General features: G+C 41.0%; 2 protein-coding genes and 2 gene segments (V, D, J or C); 2 read left to right on the top strand and 2 right to left on the bottom strand.

The window, feature by feature from the left end:
- Window positions 1–16,931, top strand: part of LOC114428109 (Ig kappa chain V region Mem5-like) — a 49,518-nt gene that overhangs the window by 10,554 nt on the left and 22,033 nt on the right.
- Window positions 1–16,931, top strand: part of LOC114428107 (Ig kappa chain V-III region MOPC 63-like) — a 35,912-nt gene that overhangs the window by 9,586 nt on the left and 9,395 nt on the right.
- On the bottom strand, window positions 26–5,856 carry elavl1a (ELAV like RNA binding protein 1a). 4 transcript variants are annotated; one of them, XM_028396448.1, is made up of 7 exons: window positions 5,725–5,856; window positions 4,616–4,675; window positions 3,191–3,371; window positions 2,624–2,727; window positions 1,958–2,111; window positions 1,590–1,815; window positions 26–1,503 (listed from the first exon to the last, which is right to left on the bottom strand). In XM_028396448.1, exons 2-7 carry the CDS (start codon window positions 4,649–4,651, stop codon window positions 1,179–1,181), a joined length of 1,026 nt encoding a protein of 341 aa, XP_028252249.1. In that variant the 5' UTR covers window positions 4,652–4,675; window positions 5,725–5,856; the 3' UTR covers window positions 26–1,178. The 4 variants fall into 4 exon arrangements, with proteins under 4 accessions (XP_028252249.1, XP_028252248.1, XP_028252247.1 ...); XM_028396447.1 differs by having other exon boundaries at window positions 1,949–2,111; XM_028396446.1 differs by having other exon boundaries at window positions 3,191–3,383.
- On the bottom strand, window positions 6,025–8,849 carry tspan37 (tetraspanin 37). 2 transcript variants are annotated; one of them, XM_028396450.1, is made up of 8 exons: window positions 8,716–8,849; window positions 8,521–8,621; window positions 7,533–7,724; window positions 7,382–7,456; window positions 7,208–7,306; window positions 6,972–7,124; window positions 6,815–6,898; window positions 6,025–6,650 (listed from the first exon to the last, which is right to left on the bottom strand). In XM_028396450.1, exons 2-8 carry the CDS (start codon window positions 8,581–8,583, stop codon window positions 6,573–6,575), a joined length of 744 nt encoding a protein of 247 aa, XP_028252251.1. In that variant the 5' UTR covers window positions 8,584–8,621; window positions 8,716–8,849; the 3' UTR covers window positions 6,025–6,572. The 2 variants fall into 2 exon arrangements, with proteins under 2 accessions (XP_028252251.1, XP_028252250.1); XM_028396449.1 differs by having other exon boundaries at window positions 8,521–8,826.

The following is a 16,931-nucleotide window of genomic DNA, read 5'->3' on the forward strand; positions in this document are numbered from 1 at the left end:
GAAAAGAAACAAACCAAACAAAACGTTCAGCAAAACAAAATTAAATTTAATGGTTATTATTCAATGTGAAACAACCAAAACAAAAGAAAGGAAGAAAAAGAAAGCAAAAATAAACTGTAATTCTGAAATCAATAACAGAAGGCCATTAATTTCTTTCCAAACTTGAAATAAGCACTCGTTAAAACAAGTTTGTAAACTGTAACAAAAAAGTATACTTCTACAAAGGAAAAAAAGAAAACTAGATAAAAAGAAAAGCCGTGCTGTTTTCAGTAAGCATTAGATATATAACCTTAGTACCTCTTCATAATAACTTGTAAATTTACTTTTAGTAAATCTGTTCAGAAAAGCCATCGTGGGGTTCGTGGATTTAATCTCTCCCTGCCTTTGGTCCTTCTTAACTCATTGACTGGGGTTTTTTTTTTTTCAACAGAACTCCGGAAACTTGCAATAAAAAAAGACACTTGACACAAAACAGAAAACACTTCCCTCCAGAGCTAATTTAAAACTGTTAAACCTGGTCAGAGGGTGCACAAAAGATTATCAAAAACGACTGATATTCATAGCAACCTAAAACAGATTGGTTAAAAGTGCTTTGCTCTTAGATTGACTTGAAACAGTGAGTGGTATTCCAAGGTCTGTGTCTACTGGATGATACTTTAAGGCATCTATCTCTACTTATGATGAGGATCCAGCTTCGTTTCCCCCCCAAATGAAACGACCACTGCCCTACCTTATCTTCGCTATAAATTAACCACTAAAATGTCAACAATTTGTAGAGGCTTTTTTTAAACACTGTTTTCAGTGCACTTCTAAGAACCATTCACTTGCCTTCTCCTTTAGGCCTGACTGATAAACATGCAACACATATAGACAGTATTTTAGCTTTTTGGATAACATTCTCAGTATCTTGGGGGTAACTTGGGATTTTGTCCTCTGGATCCACTCCGAAAAAAGTTTAAAACAGAGTGTTCTTAAGCCCCAAGCAGAGAATAACAATGGGGGGGGGGGAATAAGTCAACTTACACACTCAAGACACAAACAAAGGTGCAGAAGAGTGAACTTCTTGTTTAACTCTGAAAACACTAAAACCCAAACTGCAATGCCAGAAAGCTTTCTGCCACAAAAGCCTGGCACAAGTAATCTCCTGCTCCCCTCTACACCTGATTGTCCAGCTTATTCTACTTGTGGCTCTTGTTGGTCTTAAAGGACACTTGCAGTATCTTGTCTCCGAGCCGGTAGCCGTTCAGGCTGGCAATGGCCATGGCCGCCTCCTCGTAGTTTGTCATGGTAACAAAGCCAAAGCCCTTGCACTTGTTGGTGTTGAAGTCTCGGATCACCTTGACGTTGGTGACAGCGCCAAAGGGGCCGAACATCTGCCACAGGATGCTCTCGTCTGCATCTTGGCCCAGGTTGTAGATGAAGATGCACCAGCCCGAGGTGGAGTTTCCAGGGACACTAACGCTCCCCATGCTCCCCATGTGGTCAATACCCATGGGTGAAAACCTGAAAGTGACAACATTGAACATGCTGGCTGTCACTAACATATTTTCTGAAATAATTATAAGAAGAAGAATTTTAACTTCTCTTACCTAAAGCGCTGCGCCTGGTGGTGTAAGGGTCCGCCAAACCGCCGGGACTGGTTGTGATAGAGCTGAGAGATGAGCTGTGTGTTCTTCACCTGATTTGGATTGGCAGCAAATTTCACCGTGATTGGTTCAGCAGATCCAGGTGGTTTTTGGCCATTTAGGTTTTTGACAGCTTCCTCTGCCTCTGCCCGCTTGTCAAACCGGATAAAAGCCACACCACGGGAAACACCTAGATAGGAGAGAGCAGATGGTAACTGCCTAATCTAACACAAGCAGCAAAGCTACATTTCCAAGTGAATGCAGCTGTACAGCTGATGGTTACTAAAAGTGAATTTTTTTAAAAAAGCAAGGAAGTCATTCACCTGTCGTACCTGTACCCTGATCAACAAGTACTCTGGAATTAATGATGTGACCATAACGTGAAAACATGTCCTCTACATCCTTTTGGGTCATGGACTTGGGCAGGCCACTTATATACAGGTTGGCATCCTTTATTGTATCTGAGCTGGGCCGTGCATATGAAACCTGGCAATAGGAAGCAAACAAAGGCCGGATTAAAATTCTGGTTGCACATGAACTAAACAAAGTAACCAGACAATAACTAGCAAACGTAAATTAAGAATAACTACATAGGTCAGTTTTTATATAGGATGCTTTGTAAATTAAAACTCTCCCATTAAAACAAACATCAACCCTATTAAATAAAACTGGTAAGCCAACTCAGTGCTTTGGAACATTAAGTCATTGGCTTAAGCAAAAATGGGCAATCAGAAGCAAAAGAAATGAACATTACAGCAACATAAATAAATTAAACTAAGCCAAACAATTCCTGACATGAAACACCAAATCTGACAGAATGTGTCAATTCAAAACTCAACAGACATGTCAGATAAGGCAGTAAGTGAGCTGTAAAAGCAGTATCACTTCCTCGGGCTGACATGTACTAGCTAGTTAGCGGACAGCACAGGAGCCACAGGAGAGTTATATGACATGACATCTTTGCTTTGAGAATTGTAGAACACCTTATTGCACGTTACCTTGATAGTTTTGGACTGTAGCCTTAGTCCATTCAGTGTACTGATAGCTCTGTCTGCATCACTAGGGTTAAGATAGTTAACAAATCCGTACCCTAAACTGTGGCCTAGAGAAAAAAAAGGAAAACAATAAAATAAAACAAAAAAACGTTGTATAGTTCAAAAAATCTGCAAACAAATAAATATCAAAAACAAAAACAAATCTTAACATTTCATGCTAGGCTAAACAAACAAAAACTGTCTACAGTTAAACAGGGTTGGGCTGGTTGGATTAAATAAAACAAGTTCCAGGTGGTCAAAACCTTTCGAGTAGGAAGTAAGTTTGGGATGTATTAAAAATATAAATTACATTACTGAATAACTGGGAAGCAAAAAAAAGGCTTTCAAGGTCATTTCAAAATGTGTCATAGCCCAAATATACCTCATGAAGCTCAACCACCATGGACATATTCAGCATGTTATATGTTGCTGTAAAAACTAAAAAAAGAACGTCTCCATTTAAACTAAAATCCTGCGCTTGAGCGTCGGTCTGGCCTGTCAAATGTTTCACTGTTTTATAGTGAAGCTTACCTGCAACTTTGTCTCGTATCAGCTTGGCAGACTCCACCTCGCCAATGCTGCTGAAGAGGCTCCGGAGCTCATCCTGCGTCATGCTCTGAGGCAGGTAGTTCACTATCAGGTTGGTCTTGGCATCCTTCCCCTCATCCCCTCCAAGGTGGTCTTCATAACCGTTTGACATGTCATAAACCTCCTGCAGGTCAGCCAGGTGGGCCGACAAACAAAAAGTAAGGTAAGCACACAGGGTACACTGAGCTACCAGCTCAAACAAGGACCTAAGCTCGGAAACTATTTTGACTGCTTGCTGCAGCTTGTCAAATCTTTTCAGTTGCTTTTTTCCCCCCCACAAGAGCAAACTTTTATCTTGCCATCTGCTCTTTTACAGGCAGTCCATTCTAAGACATTGCTTTCAATAAAAAGCATACAAAACACTAAATACATGGCTTCAGTGAACTTAGCCTTAAATTTAGCAGTCAGTGCTGATCACTGCTGGTTAGAGCACACACACACAGATGCACCCTCATTCAGTGTTTTTCAAAACACACTACAATAAGTGTTCCAGAGGTTCAACAATGGGGTTGCTCTAGCACTGCATATATAATAAAGAATAATGTTATAATAACTTATTACATCTAACCCAAATATCAGTAACAACATAGTACACTGCATTTCAGTCAAGCCACCCTAATTAAAAACATTCATGGTCATTTAAGAACAGCCTCACAAACAGTAGCATGCACATGAGACGTTTAGTTCCTAATTTAGTTTCTTTCAATTTTATGGTTCTTGGAACTACTTGAGCCAAAAACAGCCCAATTGTGTTCATGCAGCACAATAACAGAAATGCAATGGATGTCGTGACAAAAGCCACACACAATAGTAACTATTTATATTACAAAAGCATGTGACTGGATTTAAACTAGACTCTGTGTGGTCATTTACACTAAGCCAACATAATATTTAAACAATGCAATATAAGAAAAGGCAAGTACTTCTCCACAATTACCTTTGATATATTTTTGCGCAGTGTAATCTGAAGGATGCGAGACAATGTAAACTGCCCATAACAAAGTTTGACCTATAAATACTTTATGCAGCTTTCTATCTGTTCAGCACATTTGCTGGCAAAAGATATGGGATCAAGGCTGAAATGGGAACTAGTGCAGCAGTGAACCTTACAGAGGTCCATTCATGCCAGAGAGGGATTGTGATTGTGTATTCTGGTGGGTAAGAAGCACTGTCTGCAGGGATGAATGAGTGTCCTGTATTAAGCCAGTAAACAAGGGCAATCTTGGTAGGAGCTGCATGGCATGTGTTATTTTAATTCATCTTATATTTAAGGAATATTAAATACTTAGTTTCAGCACAATGCAAGCATGATAATTCTGCCAACAGATTTGATAATAAAGAGCAGCACAGCAGGGATTCCATACTCACTTTCAAATACTTGGTGTGTCCTCGACGAACTGCCATGAAGACACTTCACTGCTCCAGAGGCTGGGTGAAGACAAGACAAAAATCACAACCAGGCAAGCAATCAAGCCGTCTGAAGAAACATATACATAACAAATATGTTTTCTTTGGGTAGAACAAGCAGGCTGTGTTTTATTGATAAGCATTTTTGCAAGAAATGAAGGGAGATCAATATGGGAATACATAGAGAACAGACAATTCCCTTAACACTTGAAGTAATGCAAAAGTGTTGTACATCTAGCTTTTCACAGAGTAACAATATATAAGATCACATTTGAAGCTGCTGGCACAATCATAACATGAACATTAACAGCACAGATAAGACAATAAAACATTAAATCAGCATTTGGAACACTGACTTAGAGCCATTAACATTTGCAATACGTCTCATGGCAAAAAGGGAAATACAGGTGGGGCTGCTGCAGCGGGAGTCTGAGGATTTGGATGTGCAGTGTTTGAATGAATAACCAATGTGAAAACAAAAATGTGAGCTGGCACCCTCACAATCTAACCTGCATTTCATGCTAGTTAACAGAACACAACAAAGACCGATTAGCTGTGAATTCTGCTTTGCAAAACGCCTAATTAGTAGTGGACAGTGTTAATATTTGTGGTTAAAAAATGAGCTGGAAAACGTGCAGAGGCCCGACTAGCATTTCTATAGGTCGCTAGCATTAACAAGCTAGCGAGGTTCAAATTTGCTATATACTGAAACTGAACAGGCAAATGCTCTTTTCAGCAAAAACAGGGTTTTGTGCGGCTGCTTTTGACTCGCACACAAGCGAAAGCAAACCACTCACAATATCCACAAAATTAGATTGCGTGGTGGAGTCTCAGCGGCTAGCTAAGGTGGAGCACCGTCTCCGTATTTTGGAGAGCGTCGGATCAATGCGCTTCTGTCCAAGCGCCTAAACCCCAGCGGCCTGCTAACAGGCCAAGGAGGCGAACGCTAGCCGCCGCTAGCTAACAGCTCTACGGGCCGCCAAAGCAGCATGGTAACAACTCGCATTCAAGCAAACCTTCAAAAAAAATAAAAATGGGAGAATACTAGTGAAAGACAACATTTTTCCTACCAGCTTTTTTTGTGCGGCGGATGTTTTTACTCCCTTCTCCTGATTCTTTTCTGTCTTGGCGGCGCTCACTTCCCTCCAAGTCGGCCTCACGTAGTCAAGAAACCGTGAAAGGAGCGACGTAACATGGCCGACCACGCCCATCTACGTACAGGCACGCCTCTGCAGGAGACAGCGTGGTCCACATCCACAGTCAACAACACACACACACAGGCCGAAACGCAACAACACTATTATTCATTTAAAAACTGGTGTTGATATGTGGCGAGTTGAGAAAAATAATTAACGCTGATTAAATGGGGATCAATCAATCAATCTTTATTAGGACTAGCACTTCATCATTATACTGATGCACACACGCTCATAAACACACATAAAAACAAACCTTTCAATAGAATAAACAAATAAAATGAAAGAATAAGGCAGCAAAGGATAAAAAACTGGGACCAAAGAAATGCTGTCATCCATAACTTCCCCCCTTATGATAAAAACAAAGTGCATATATGAAATCAAAAAGAAGAGGATGAACAGCAGTGCACAGTAAATCAGCAACACAATCTAATTTGTGGCTCCAGTTTTATATAGGGGTTCCCCAAGGCTCCATTTTGGGCCCTATTTTCTTTGCAGCCATTGGGGTCAATTGTTTTAGTATAGTCTGTGTTGTTCTGCATTTTGTCTTTGTAGCATGTACCACACATTGATCAATTGTTGTTGTTTTAATTGTGCTACATAAATATACATTGGCACTTTTGTTGTTTCTTGTTGTGTAGTGTACTATAAGATGTGCACAATACTGTAGTGTGATAGTATCTGTGCAAAGTATAGAGGTGTCTCCCACATGTCACATGTCTTCATTTTTCTCCCAGCACGTGGTAGTCTGCAAATGGTTGTTGTTTCATCAGTTCCGCCACCATCAGAACCAAAACAACCTGCATGAAAAGAGAAAAAACATTACATAATAATAATACAATTCCTACATTTGTACATCCTACATTCCAACATTTTTGTAACACAAAGAAGTTATAAGAGAGTGCTTTAATTCATGTTTTCAGAGACCAAAACAGAGGTAAACATGGTATCAAATCTTTTGTACCTCCATTACAAAAACTGGTATGAAGCCCCAGATGATGAAACTCAGCCCCAAATTTAAGACCCTCTCCAGCTTCACCTGGCAGCCCTGACAGGAAGAGAAACATACATAAAGGGTATTTCTTAATTTCTTTTTTTTTTTTCAAGATGTACATGCATACCTGTGAGTAAAGCTTCCATGGCTGCTGCACTGTGCCATTGCAAGAAGTGAAAGTAGTGTTGCAGCAGCTGCGAGGAACCATGATTCCTCCAGTTTGATTAAACCAGGACATTTTCAGCCAGTCCCTGTAGTCATGGACACCACAGCACTGGAACTGATAGGGATCAAAATCAGTCAGTAAAAAAACACTGAAAGAGTTGCTTTCTGTGTATTTGGCAGCCTGAAGTGGGTACACACCTCCTCTTGCATTGAGTCCACAATCCGAGAGTTGTGGTCTTGGCTGCTGCCAGTGTAGTTCTGGAACACCCCTGTGAGGGGAGCCATCTCTGCATCCAGCTAAAAGAGAAAACTGCTTAAACATATGCTTTTATTCTGAAATAATCAGATTTTTTTTTAATGTGATTTGTATACCTTTGTGGAGTGGTAATAAGCCAACACAGACGCTGTACTTTCCAGGCAAAAGACGACAACCAGCAAATAAACAAACTAGAGGAAAAAACAACACTTTATTATGTCCAGTCCAAACACTGATTCACATACAGACCCACAATTGCAAATTTACCAGCCCCTGCAGGCATACAGAATCCCTCTGGCTCAGCCAGGAGCCAAGGCACCCGGTGGCCAAGAGGAAGGCGGCGCTCACAAGGGTGAGGGCAGCAGGCAGGGTGATGTAGGTGTCAGAGAAAAACAGGCTGTTCTGTTTCCACTTCAGCACCAGGTAGACTCCACTTAGACCAACCGCTATACCCAGAACCTGGAGCAACAACACAGGAGAGCCTTTTGGTGCACAGCTGAGCTACTGTTCATTGAATCCAACATGACAGCAAAAAGATGAGTAGCTTAGCATGCACAGTGAAATAAAGGCTAGTCTGAAAAAGAAACCAATACAGTGTGTGTGTGTGTGTGTTGGGAAATAAACCTTTTGTTTGTTCTGCCAAAAAAAAAAATCACATAAGTGATATATAAGTGAAAAATGTTGATTAGGGCTTAATATTTTGAACAGAATATTCAATAATAAAAAACAAAGGAAAAAGTGAAAACCATGTGAAGCCAATAGTTTCCAAAGGTCTGGCCTCAATATTTTTTTAATATCATTTAAACCATCACTGCAGGGCCTCCTGAGTTTATTACAACAGGATCTATTACATGCACTGCTGAGAATGCAATGATATAAAAAAAAATAATGGCCCACTTTAGTTAATGACATAATAATGTTAATATGTTAATGACGAGTATTTGGAGGCACCCAAACATCATTTCCAGGGATGTGTGTCCTTCTCTTCGCTTATACTGTAGCCTACACACTCTCTCTCTCTCTCTCTCTCTCTCTCTCTCACATGCATTCCTGTATCATATGACATGTGACCCAGACGTGTGTTTGGAAATAACCCCTTCAGAAACATTCAAAAAAATCAAAGTGTTTTATATTGATCGCTTTGATCAAAATTAAAGATACAAATGAATTGTGAAAATAAATTATATTGTCATTTTGCTGAAGAATTGCTACAAAAAGATGATTAAACAATGTCGCACTGTTAATTGTTACCTACCCACAGTGAATGACACAACAGATTCAGGATTGTTTTGAACGTGGTTCTTCTCTGGCGACACATCTTCAGACCAAATGAGCAGCAACAATAATCCAAGAAACCTGCGGATGCGTCAAGAGAGTGGAAATGGCGCAGTCATAATCTGAGCCATGAAGACTATAAAGAAAACTAAAGCTGTTTCAAGACGTAACACACGTGAAACTTTTCTTCCGTGATTGTCACACTTAACTTCCCAAAAGAACGCGGAACTATCTGCGCTTGCTGCAAAGCAGCAACAACTGCCAGTAAGACGGTAACAGTGTTTGCTGTCACATGGCTCGCAGGAAGTGGGTGATGCATATTCAACAGATGAAAGTTCACCTGTGTCTAACTTGAGCAGACGATGATTGACATTGTTTGTGCACGTTTGCATTCTTAAATCTGATCAACACTGCCCTCTTGAGATTTTCTTACGAAACTACAAGGCCCAAAAAAATTGATCACAGGATGCTTCTAATCTCACCAAGAATCCACTTATAATGAATGTTTTTAACATTTATGATAAAAGTCTCAAAAGGGTATGACTCAAAATAAGTCACCAAACATAAAGACATTTGTAAAAGGGGGACCAGCTCATCAGCTCAGTGGTCTGTGCAGTTCCTCTTCTAACAGCTCAGTGTCTCTGACTGAGGGAGGTTTTTGTACGAATGTAAATCACTGTGTGAACACATCAACATTGTTTATTTTATGATGACCCTGACAGTAGTAAACTGCAGCATCTCCCTGACCTGTGAAGCAGCAGCAGGTCAGAGTCCAGATGAGGATGCTGATGAGTCATGCTGGTTGTGCTTCCTGCTGTGTTGACTGACAGATCTGAGTCCTGCAGTGTTGAACTGACAGGACTATAAACCTTCTCAGTTCACTGGAGGATCAGCTGACCATGCAAAGCCTCCTCTCTATGGAAATGATGTCTCTGCTCTCAGCACACTGAACACAGTGAGGGACACAACATCAGGAGGAACACTGTTTGGATTTCATCTATTTATGATTTTAATGGAACAGAAGAAAACATTTTAGAAATATAAAGGAGCATTTACACATTATTTTTTTACACCTACTGTGGATTTAATGTAATCTGTTTCAATGGAATCTTATTTTTGTGTCTTAGTTCTAAACAGTCAGAGTGAAATCTTTAAAATTGTCTAAAATTATGAAACTATTTAAATTTTGCTTCAGTGAAATCATTTTGTTTATTATTAAATATGTAAACTGTAAAGTTTCACTGAGAAAAAAGTGACTTTTCAGCATTTAGCAGCTTGTTCACAGTGCAGGAGGTTTTTGTACAGCCTCTTAATGAGTTTGTATCACTGTGGTGGACTTTCGGTGGAGGAACCAAACTCATCATTCACTGTAAGTATGAAAACTTTTATATTTTCTGCATCATGAAATTTTGTTTAAAATACTGATTATGGAGGAAATAAAACATGTTTTTATGTAAGTATTTTATAATTTACACAAATTTATGTCATTTGTGGGTCCATTGGACTGATTATTTTGAGCAGAGTAGAGAAATATAATGATGTGAAACATTAATAATTTCCCTGTTATATAATGTTAAATATGAATTTGTATAATTCATTAAATCTGATGTTCATGATAATAAGAAATAAGTGAGTTACGTGTAGATCCACTGCATCAGTAGTTTGTGTTCACAGTTCATTAGCTTGATGTGGTGAAAAGGAAGTGAAACACACAGATGACAAAGTCCTTAACTCTGTAAAAACAGTTATTTTCTTCATAAAGGAAGTTGTTGCTGTACCAGTTTTTATTACTGTTAATGATCAAAACCTGCCACTTTAGTGTTGTTGAAGTTTTGTTTCATATTTGTGTGTCAGTCTTATTATTTCATGATGAAGAACACAGTGGAAGATTCAGACTTTAAATGGTTAAATCACACAAATGTTCACATGTTGTTTAATCTGCATCATTCCCTCTCATTTCTCTCCTCCTCTGTCTGATCACAGTGTCATGCACACAGCTAGTCCACAGTGCTGTTACCCTCTGTTGTATGTCTGTCTCATGTCCAGCTGTCTGTCCCACAGTGGAAGTTAATCTGCTCCTTGTGTGTCTCTGCTCTCCCCTCCAGCTGGTTCCATGGTCAGGCCCACAGTCGCTCTGCTTCCTCCCTCCTCTCAGCAGCTCTCTGGGGAGTCGGCCACGCTGGCCTGCACGCTGACCGACTACTCTCCTCAGGGAGCCGTGGTGACCTGGGAGGTGGGCGGCACAGAGCAGAAAGAGGGGGTCCTGAGCAGCTCAGAGGTGGAGAAGAGCGGACGCTACAGCAGCAGCAGCACCCTGACCCTGAGCAAGGACCGCTGGTTGAATGGAGACCAGTTCTCCTGCAAGGTGCTCCATCATGACAACACCCAGACCAAGACCATCCAGATGAGCCAGTGTAAGGGCTAGAGGGGCTGACCGAAGCCCAGGACAGGAGGTCTGTGTGGGTGGAGCAGGAGGAACACACCTGCTGCTCTGATCAATATGAGTGTTTGCAGAGGAGACTGAAGCTTTGTGTGACAGAGAACAGCACTGCTGTGAAGTGTTGGACAGCAACAACTTAGAGAGCAACATGTGTAGCTCAGCAGCTGGATGTCTGTGTGTTTAATAACTGTCATGATGATGTTTGTGCTTAATAAAGCTTGCAAAGATAAATAACACGATGAAGAGTTTTGTCCTTTTTGTCTGATTTAGATCAGTCAGAAATATGATGGTTTCTAAAACTGAAACTCCTCCAGATCTGAATGTGAATTTTCCTTAAAATTAAAACAACAAAATAAAGATTTGTTTTTTATTTCTGAAAATAAATGTGAGCTGGTTCTAATATAATGTTTTTAAGACTCTCTGAAACAAAAAATAAATATATTTATCAGTGTTCATATGTGTGTAGTGCTTGGTGAGGTTAGTGTCAGCTCTGTGTTCAGTGGTCTGTGTCAGAGTCTCTTCCTCTTCAGCAGCTGCAGTCGGTTCCTGCTGTAACAGCTCAGTGTCTCTGACTGAGGGAGGTTTTTGTAAGACTGTAAATCACTGTGTGAACACCCAAGCACTATTTATGTTATGAAGACTCTTACAGTAGTAAACTGCAGCATCTCCAGCCTCGACTCCACTAATGGTCAAAGTGAAGTCAGAGCTGCTTCCACTGCCACTAAACCGAGCTGGTGTTCCTGATTCTTGTGTGCTTGCAAGTTTTATCAGGAGCTTTGGAGGCTGTCCAGATTTCTGTTGATACCAGAACATACGATGGCCATTACCATCAACATAAACAGCTTGGCTGGTCGTACAGCTAATAGTGACAGTGGATCCTGGAGTAGTTGTCTTTTCTGGAGGCTGAGTCACAGTCACCTGACTGCTGCATCCTGCAGACAAAAACAAATCATTCATTTATCAGCAGAAATAAAGGAGAGAAAAGGCAGCACATCATGTTTGAACATGTCTCTGAGTGAATGAACCTGTGAAGCAGCAGCAGGTCAGAGTCCAGATGAGGATGCTGATGAGAGTCATGCTGGTTGTGCTTCCTGCTGTGTTGACTGACAGATCTGAGTCCTGCAGTGTTGAACTGACAGGACTATAAACCTTCTCAGTTCACTGGAGGATCAGCTGACCATGCAAAGCCTCCTCTCTATGGAAATGATGTCTCTGCTCTCAGCACACTCAACACAGCGTGGATCAGAAAAAGTCTAGAAAATTGCTAAAGGGAAATTAAACAATATTCAATGATGTGAATAATGATAACAAAGTTATAGCAAAGATTTCTTTCAATTGAGTTGAATCATTTTCATTGGAAATAATGGCTTAAATTGTGGCAGAATAGCTTTTCTCAAAAAATCTTCTTCTATCTAAAACACAAGTTAGAAAGTGTTTAATTTCAGTTTTATTTATGTTCATTGTGTTTCTGCTTGGTGACTCTGGTGTTGTGTTCACTGGACCAGTTTTCCTCATCACAGTCTCTCCACCAACACTCTGCACCTGCAGCCTTCAGTCACACTGAGGGAGGTTTTTGTACAGCTCTAAATCACTGTGTGAACACTCCACCACCATTGTGGTGGACAGTAATAATCTCCAGCATCTTCAGCCTGAACTCCACTGATGGTTAAAGTGTATGAAGAACCAGATCTACTGCCTCCGAACCGAGACGGAGTTCCAGTGAACAGAGTTGATGCCTTGTATATAAGAAGTTTGGGAGGCTGTCCAGGTTTCTGAAGGTACCAACTGAGATCAGCACCAATATTTGAACTCCCTGTGGCGCTGATGGTCACAGTCCCTCCAACACTGACAGACTTGGATTTATCAGTCTGAGTCAGAAAATTGTTGGCAAACGACTCTGAAATCAGAAATGTAACATAAACCTTGAGAATCAGCAGTTTAGATGATCATAAATGAGAGAGATGACAGCAAACATGAAGAAGTGATGATTTAACAATGTTAGAGAAAAGTTCAAAATCTCTCACCCTGACTCAGAAAAGCCAACATGACAATCAGAGCTATTGGAAACATGGTGCTGATGCAGTTTTCAGTGTGAGGGCATGAAAACAGTTCAGAGTGTCTGTGACGGAAGAACTTAAACTCTGAGGAGCAGTGATGCAGAAACATCATGCAAAACACATTTAAAGAGGCAAACACACACCTGCTGTAATGAAACAGAGAAACCAGAGGGTTTTGTCCCCATGAACGTCCAAATGTCTTCTTCTGATGATGATGTCACCCTTTGCTGACACAGGATCTGAGCGATTTTTATGTTTTTTCATGATTGTTTTATTGTTTGTAAAACAGATGAATGTCTAATCAGATATACAAAGCTCTTAAGAGGACATTGACATAAATGTTTAGACATACAATATTTTGATACATGTTTTATTACTTGTTGCACAGGTTGCTTCTTATGTTCATGCAATTCTAAGAAACCTGGCTGCAGGTCATAGATTCACATGTTTTTTAATGCAAAAGTGGGTTTAGTGAGCAGTACAGAGAATATTGATGATTGTATTTATCAGTCAATATTGGGATTTTAACATGTTTACATGTGTTTTACATGAAATAAAATAACTTTCTGACTGGCAGGCCTCAGTCTGTCATAATAGGAAACAGCACTTTAGCCAGTATCATCACAAACATTGGCTGTGTCCTCAGTCCCATCCTCTACACCCTGTTCACCCATGCCTGCGTGGCCTCCCAGACAGACAACATCATCCTGAAGTTTGCAGACGACACCGCCAGGATAGGTCGCATCACGGGCGGGGACGAGGCAGCCTACAGAAGGGAGGTGGCCACTCTGGTGACATGGTGTGAGGACAACAACCTCACCCTCAACACAGCCAAGACTAAGGAGATGATAGTGGACATGAGGTAGGAGAGGAGACATCATCAACCACTGTTTATCCGGGGACTGAAAATGGAGAGGGTGAGCAGCTTTAAATATCTGGGGGTCCACATCAGCGGGACCTCACCTGGACACTTAACCTCACACAGCTGTTGAAGAAAGCTCAGCAGCAGCTGTACTTACTGAGGAGGCTGAGGAAGTTTGGCATGTTGCCAAAGATCCTCAGCAGCTTCTATAGCTGTGTCGTTGAGTCAATCCTGACCAGATGCATCACCGTGTGGTACGGCAGCTCTACCACCATGGACCGCAAACGCCTGCAGAGAGTGGTGAAGACTGCGTCTAAGATCACCAGTACTCCTCTACTCTCTCTGCAGAGCATCTACCAGCGCAGAGTCCACAGGAGAGCTGCCTTCATCATCAAGGACCCCACCCACCCCTAACAAGGTCTGTTCACGCTCCTCCCCTCAGGCCAGAGGTACAGGAGTGTGAAGTGCAGCACCACCAGACTCAGGAATTCTTTCTTCCCCTCCCCATCAGACTGCTCAACAGCTGACAGGAGTCTGTAACAATGGTCTGTACCCCGCACATACACACTGACTGTTTACATGCTGACATGTTTACATGCAGTAACAGTAACTGCAATGTTGTTTATCTATTTATTTCTCTATGCACCTTAATATCCAATCCATAACTGCACATGTACCATGCTGTTTACCTCCTGACAGTTTTTGCACAATGACTCGTTCTCTGCTCAATTTGCACAACAGCTGATGTAGCACACATGCACATTTATGCACATTTATATGTATATAGCTCCATTTACTTCCACAATATATATTTTGTGTACTTATTTGCATCTTTATCTTGCTCTTTTGTAAATTATTATATTTTGTCTTTTTTAAACCTTTATGGCATTCAGTGTGAGCAGCAAAGTAAGAATTTCGTTGTACAGGGAAACCAGTTTCCTTACTGTGCATACGACAATAAAAGCTTTGAATCTTACATGGTGTGTGTAGTGCTTGGTGAGGTTAGTGTCAGCTCTGTGTTCAGTGGTCTGTGTCAGAGTCTCTTCCTCTTCAGCAGCTGTAGTCGGTTCCTGCTGTAACAGCTCAGTGTCTCTGACTGAGGGAGGTTTTTGTACGACTGTGAATCACTGTGTGAACACCCAAGCATCGTTTATGTCATGAAGACTCTGACAGTAGTAAACTGCAGCATCTCCAGCCTCGACTCCACTGATGGTCAAAGTGAAGTCAGAGCTGCTTCCACTGCCACTAAACCGAGCTGGTGTTCCTGATTCACGTGTGCTTGCAAATCTTATCAGGAGCTTTGGAGGCTGTCCAGATTTCTGTTGATACCAGAACATACCCTGATCTCCATCATCATAAACATAAACAGCTGGGTTTGTCGTACAGCTGATAGTGACAGTGGATCCTGGAGTAGTTGTCTTGTATTGAGGCTGATTCACAGTCACCTGACCGCTGCATCCTGCAGACAAAAACAAATCATTCATTTATCAGCAGAAATAAAGGAGAGAAAAGGCAGCACATCATGTTTGAAAATGTCTCTGAGTGAATGAACCTGTGAAGCAGCAGCAGGTCAGAGTCCAGATGAGGATGCTGATGAGAGTCATGCTGGTTGTGCTTCCTGCTGTGTTGACTGACAGATCTGAGTCCTGCAGTGTTGAACTGACAGGACTATAAACCTTCTCAGTTCACTGGAGGATCAGCTGACCATGCAAAGCCTCCTCTCTATGGAAATGATGTCTCTGCTCTCAGCACACTGAACACAGTGAGGGACACAACATCAGGAGGAACACTGTTTGGATTTCATCTATTTATGGTTTTAATGGAACAGAAGAAAACATTTTAGAAATATAAAGGAGCATTTACACATTATTTTTTACACCTACTGTGGATTTAATGTAATCTGTTTCAAAGGAATCTTATTATTGTGTCTCAGTTCTAAACAGTCACAGTGAAATCTTTAAAATTGTCTTAAATTATGAAACAATTTCAATTGGCTTCAGTGAAATCATTTTGTTTATTAATAAAAGTGTGGACTGTAAAGTTTCACTGAGAAAAAAGGGACTTTTCAGCATTTAGCAGCTTGTTCACATTGCAGGAGGTTTTTGTTCTTAATGAGTTTGTATCACTGTGGTGGACTTTCGGTGGAGGAACCAAACTCACTGTTGACTGTAAGTAACAGAAATCTCTTCTTCATACAACATGTTACATTTTTGTGTGTTTTTGGTTCCAATATTAAGATTTATTTAAAATATATGTTTTAAATATTAATGAAATTTTAATTTTTCAAGTGAAATCCTCAATATTAGCAAAATTCTTGTCATGTTTTAATCTGTTTGGGAGAATATTTTAAATATTAAATGATAATTAATTAAGTTTCAAAAGCCCCATGTATTTTGATTAAAAATAACAATAAGTCTTTAAGTGAATTCAGACCTTTCATGGTTCAGTGTTTGTTCATGTTTAGGTTAAAGGAAGTGAAAGAGAGAAGTGTTAACTGTCTTCACATGAGTGTAAAACTGTGTAAACATCATAAAATCATCATCTGAGTTATTCAGTTTCACACATGATAAAACATGTGATGGTGTCATCAATAATCATCAATAGTCAACCTTTCAAAGTGTTTAACCAGCCCTCATTCTCTTTTGTCCCATCTCCCCCCTTTCTTCCATCCAGTGGGGGTGCAGCGGCCCACCCTGACCGTCCTCCCCCCCTCCACAGTGGAGCTGGAGCAGAGCAGTGCCACACTGGTGTGTCTGGCCAGCGGAGGCTTCCCCTCAACATGGACTCTGGGCTGGAAGGTGGGGGGCAGCAGCAGGTCCTTGGGGGCGTCACAGAGTCCGGAGGTCCTGGGGAGTGACGGCCGCTACAGCCGGAGCAGCACCCTGATCCTGACTGCAGAGCAGTGGAGGCAGGCGAGCTCAGTGAGCTGTGAGGCCAGTCTGAGTGGACAGAGCCCCGTCACTGAAACCCTGGACCGCTGCTCAGTGTAGAGCTTCAGCAACACTTCCTGTCTGGAAATGATGCTTTTTATA

This window comes from Parambassis ranga, chromosome 22, assembly GCF_900634625.1.
Source record: "Parambassis ranga chromosome 22, fParRan2.1, whole genome shotgun sequence".
NCBI lineage: Eukaryota > Metazoa > Chordata > Actinopteri > Ambassidae > Parambassis > Parambassis ranga.

Bases quoted from the DNA above. Each gene is read 5' to 3' on its own strand.
- elavl1a (XM_028396445.1), bottom strand. From the start codon at position 4,651: ATGGCAGTTCGTCGAGGACACACCAAGTATTTGAAA. The intron at 2,728-3,190 runs GTAAGCTTCACT...TTTTTTCTCTAG, and splicing joins GATACGAGACAAAGTTGCAG to GCCACAGTTTAGGGTACGGA. The intron at 2,112-2,623 runs GTAACGTGCAAT...TCCTATTGCCAG, and splicing joins TACAGTCCAAAACTATCAAG to GTTTCATATGCACGGCCCAG.
- tspan37 (XM_028396450.1), bottom strand. From the start codon at position 8,583: ATGTGTCGCCAGAGAAGAACCACGTTCAAAACAATCCTGAATCTGTTG. The intron at 7,307-7,381 runs GTATACAAATCA...TTTCTCTTTTAG, and splicing joins CTTATTACCACTCCACAAAG to CTGGATGCAGAGATGGCTCC. The intron at 6,899-6,971 runs GTATGCATGTAC...TCTTCCTGTCAG, and splicing joins CATGGAAGCTTTACTCACAG to GGCTGCCAGGTGAAGCTGGA.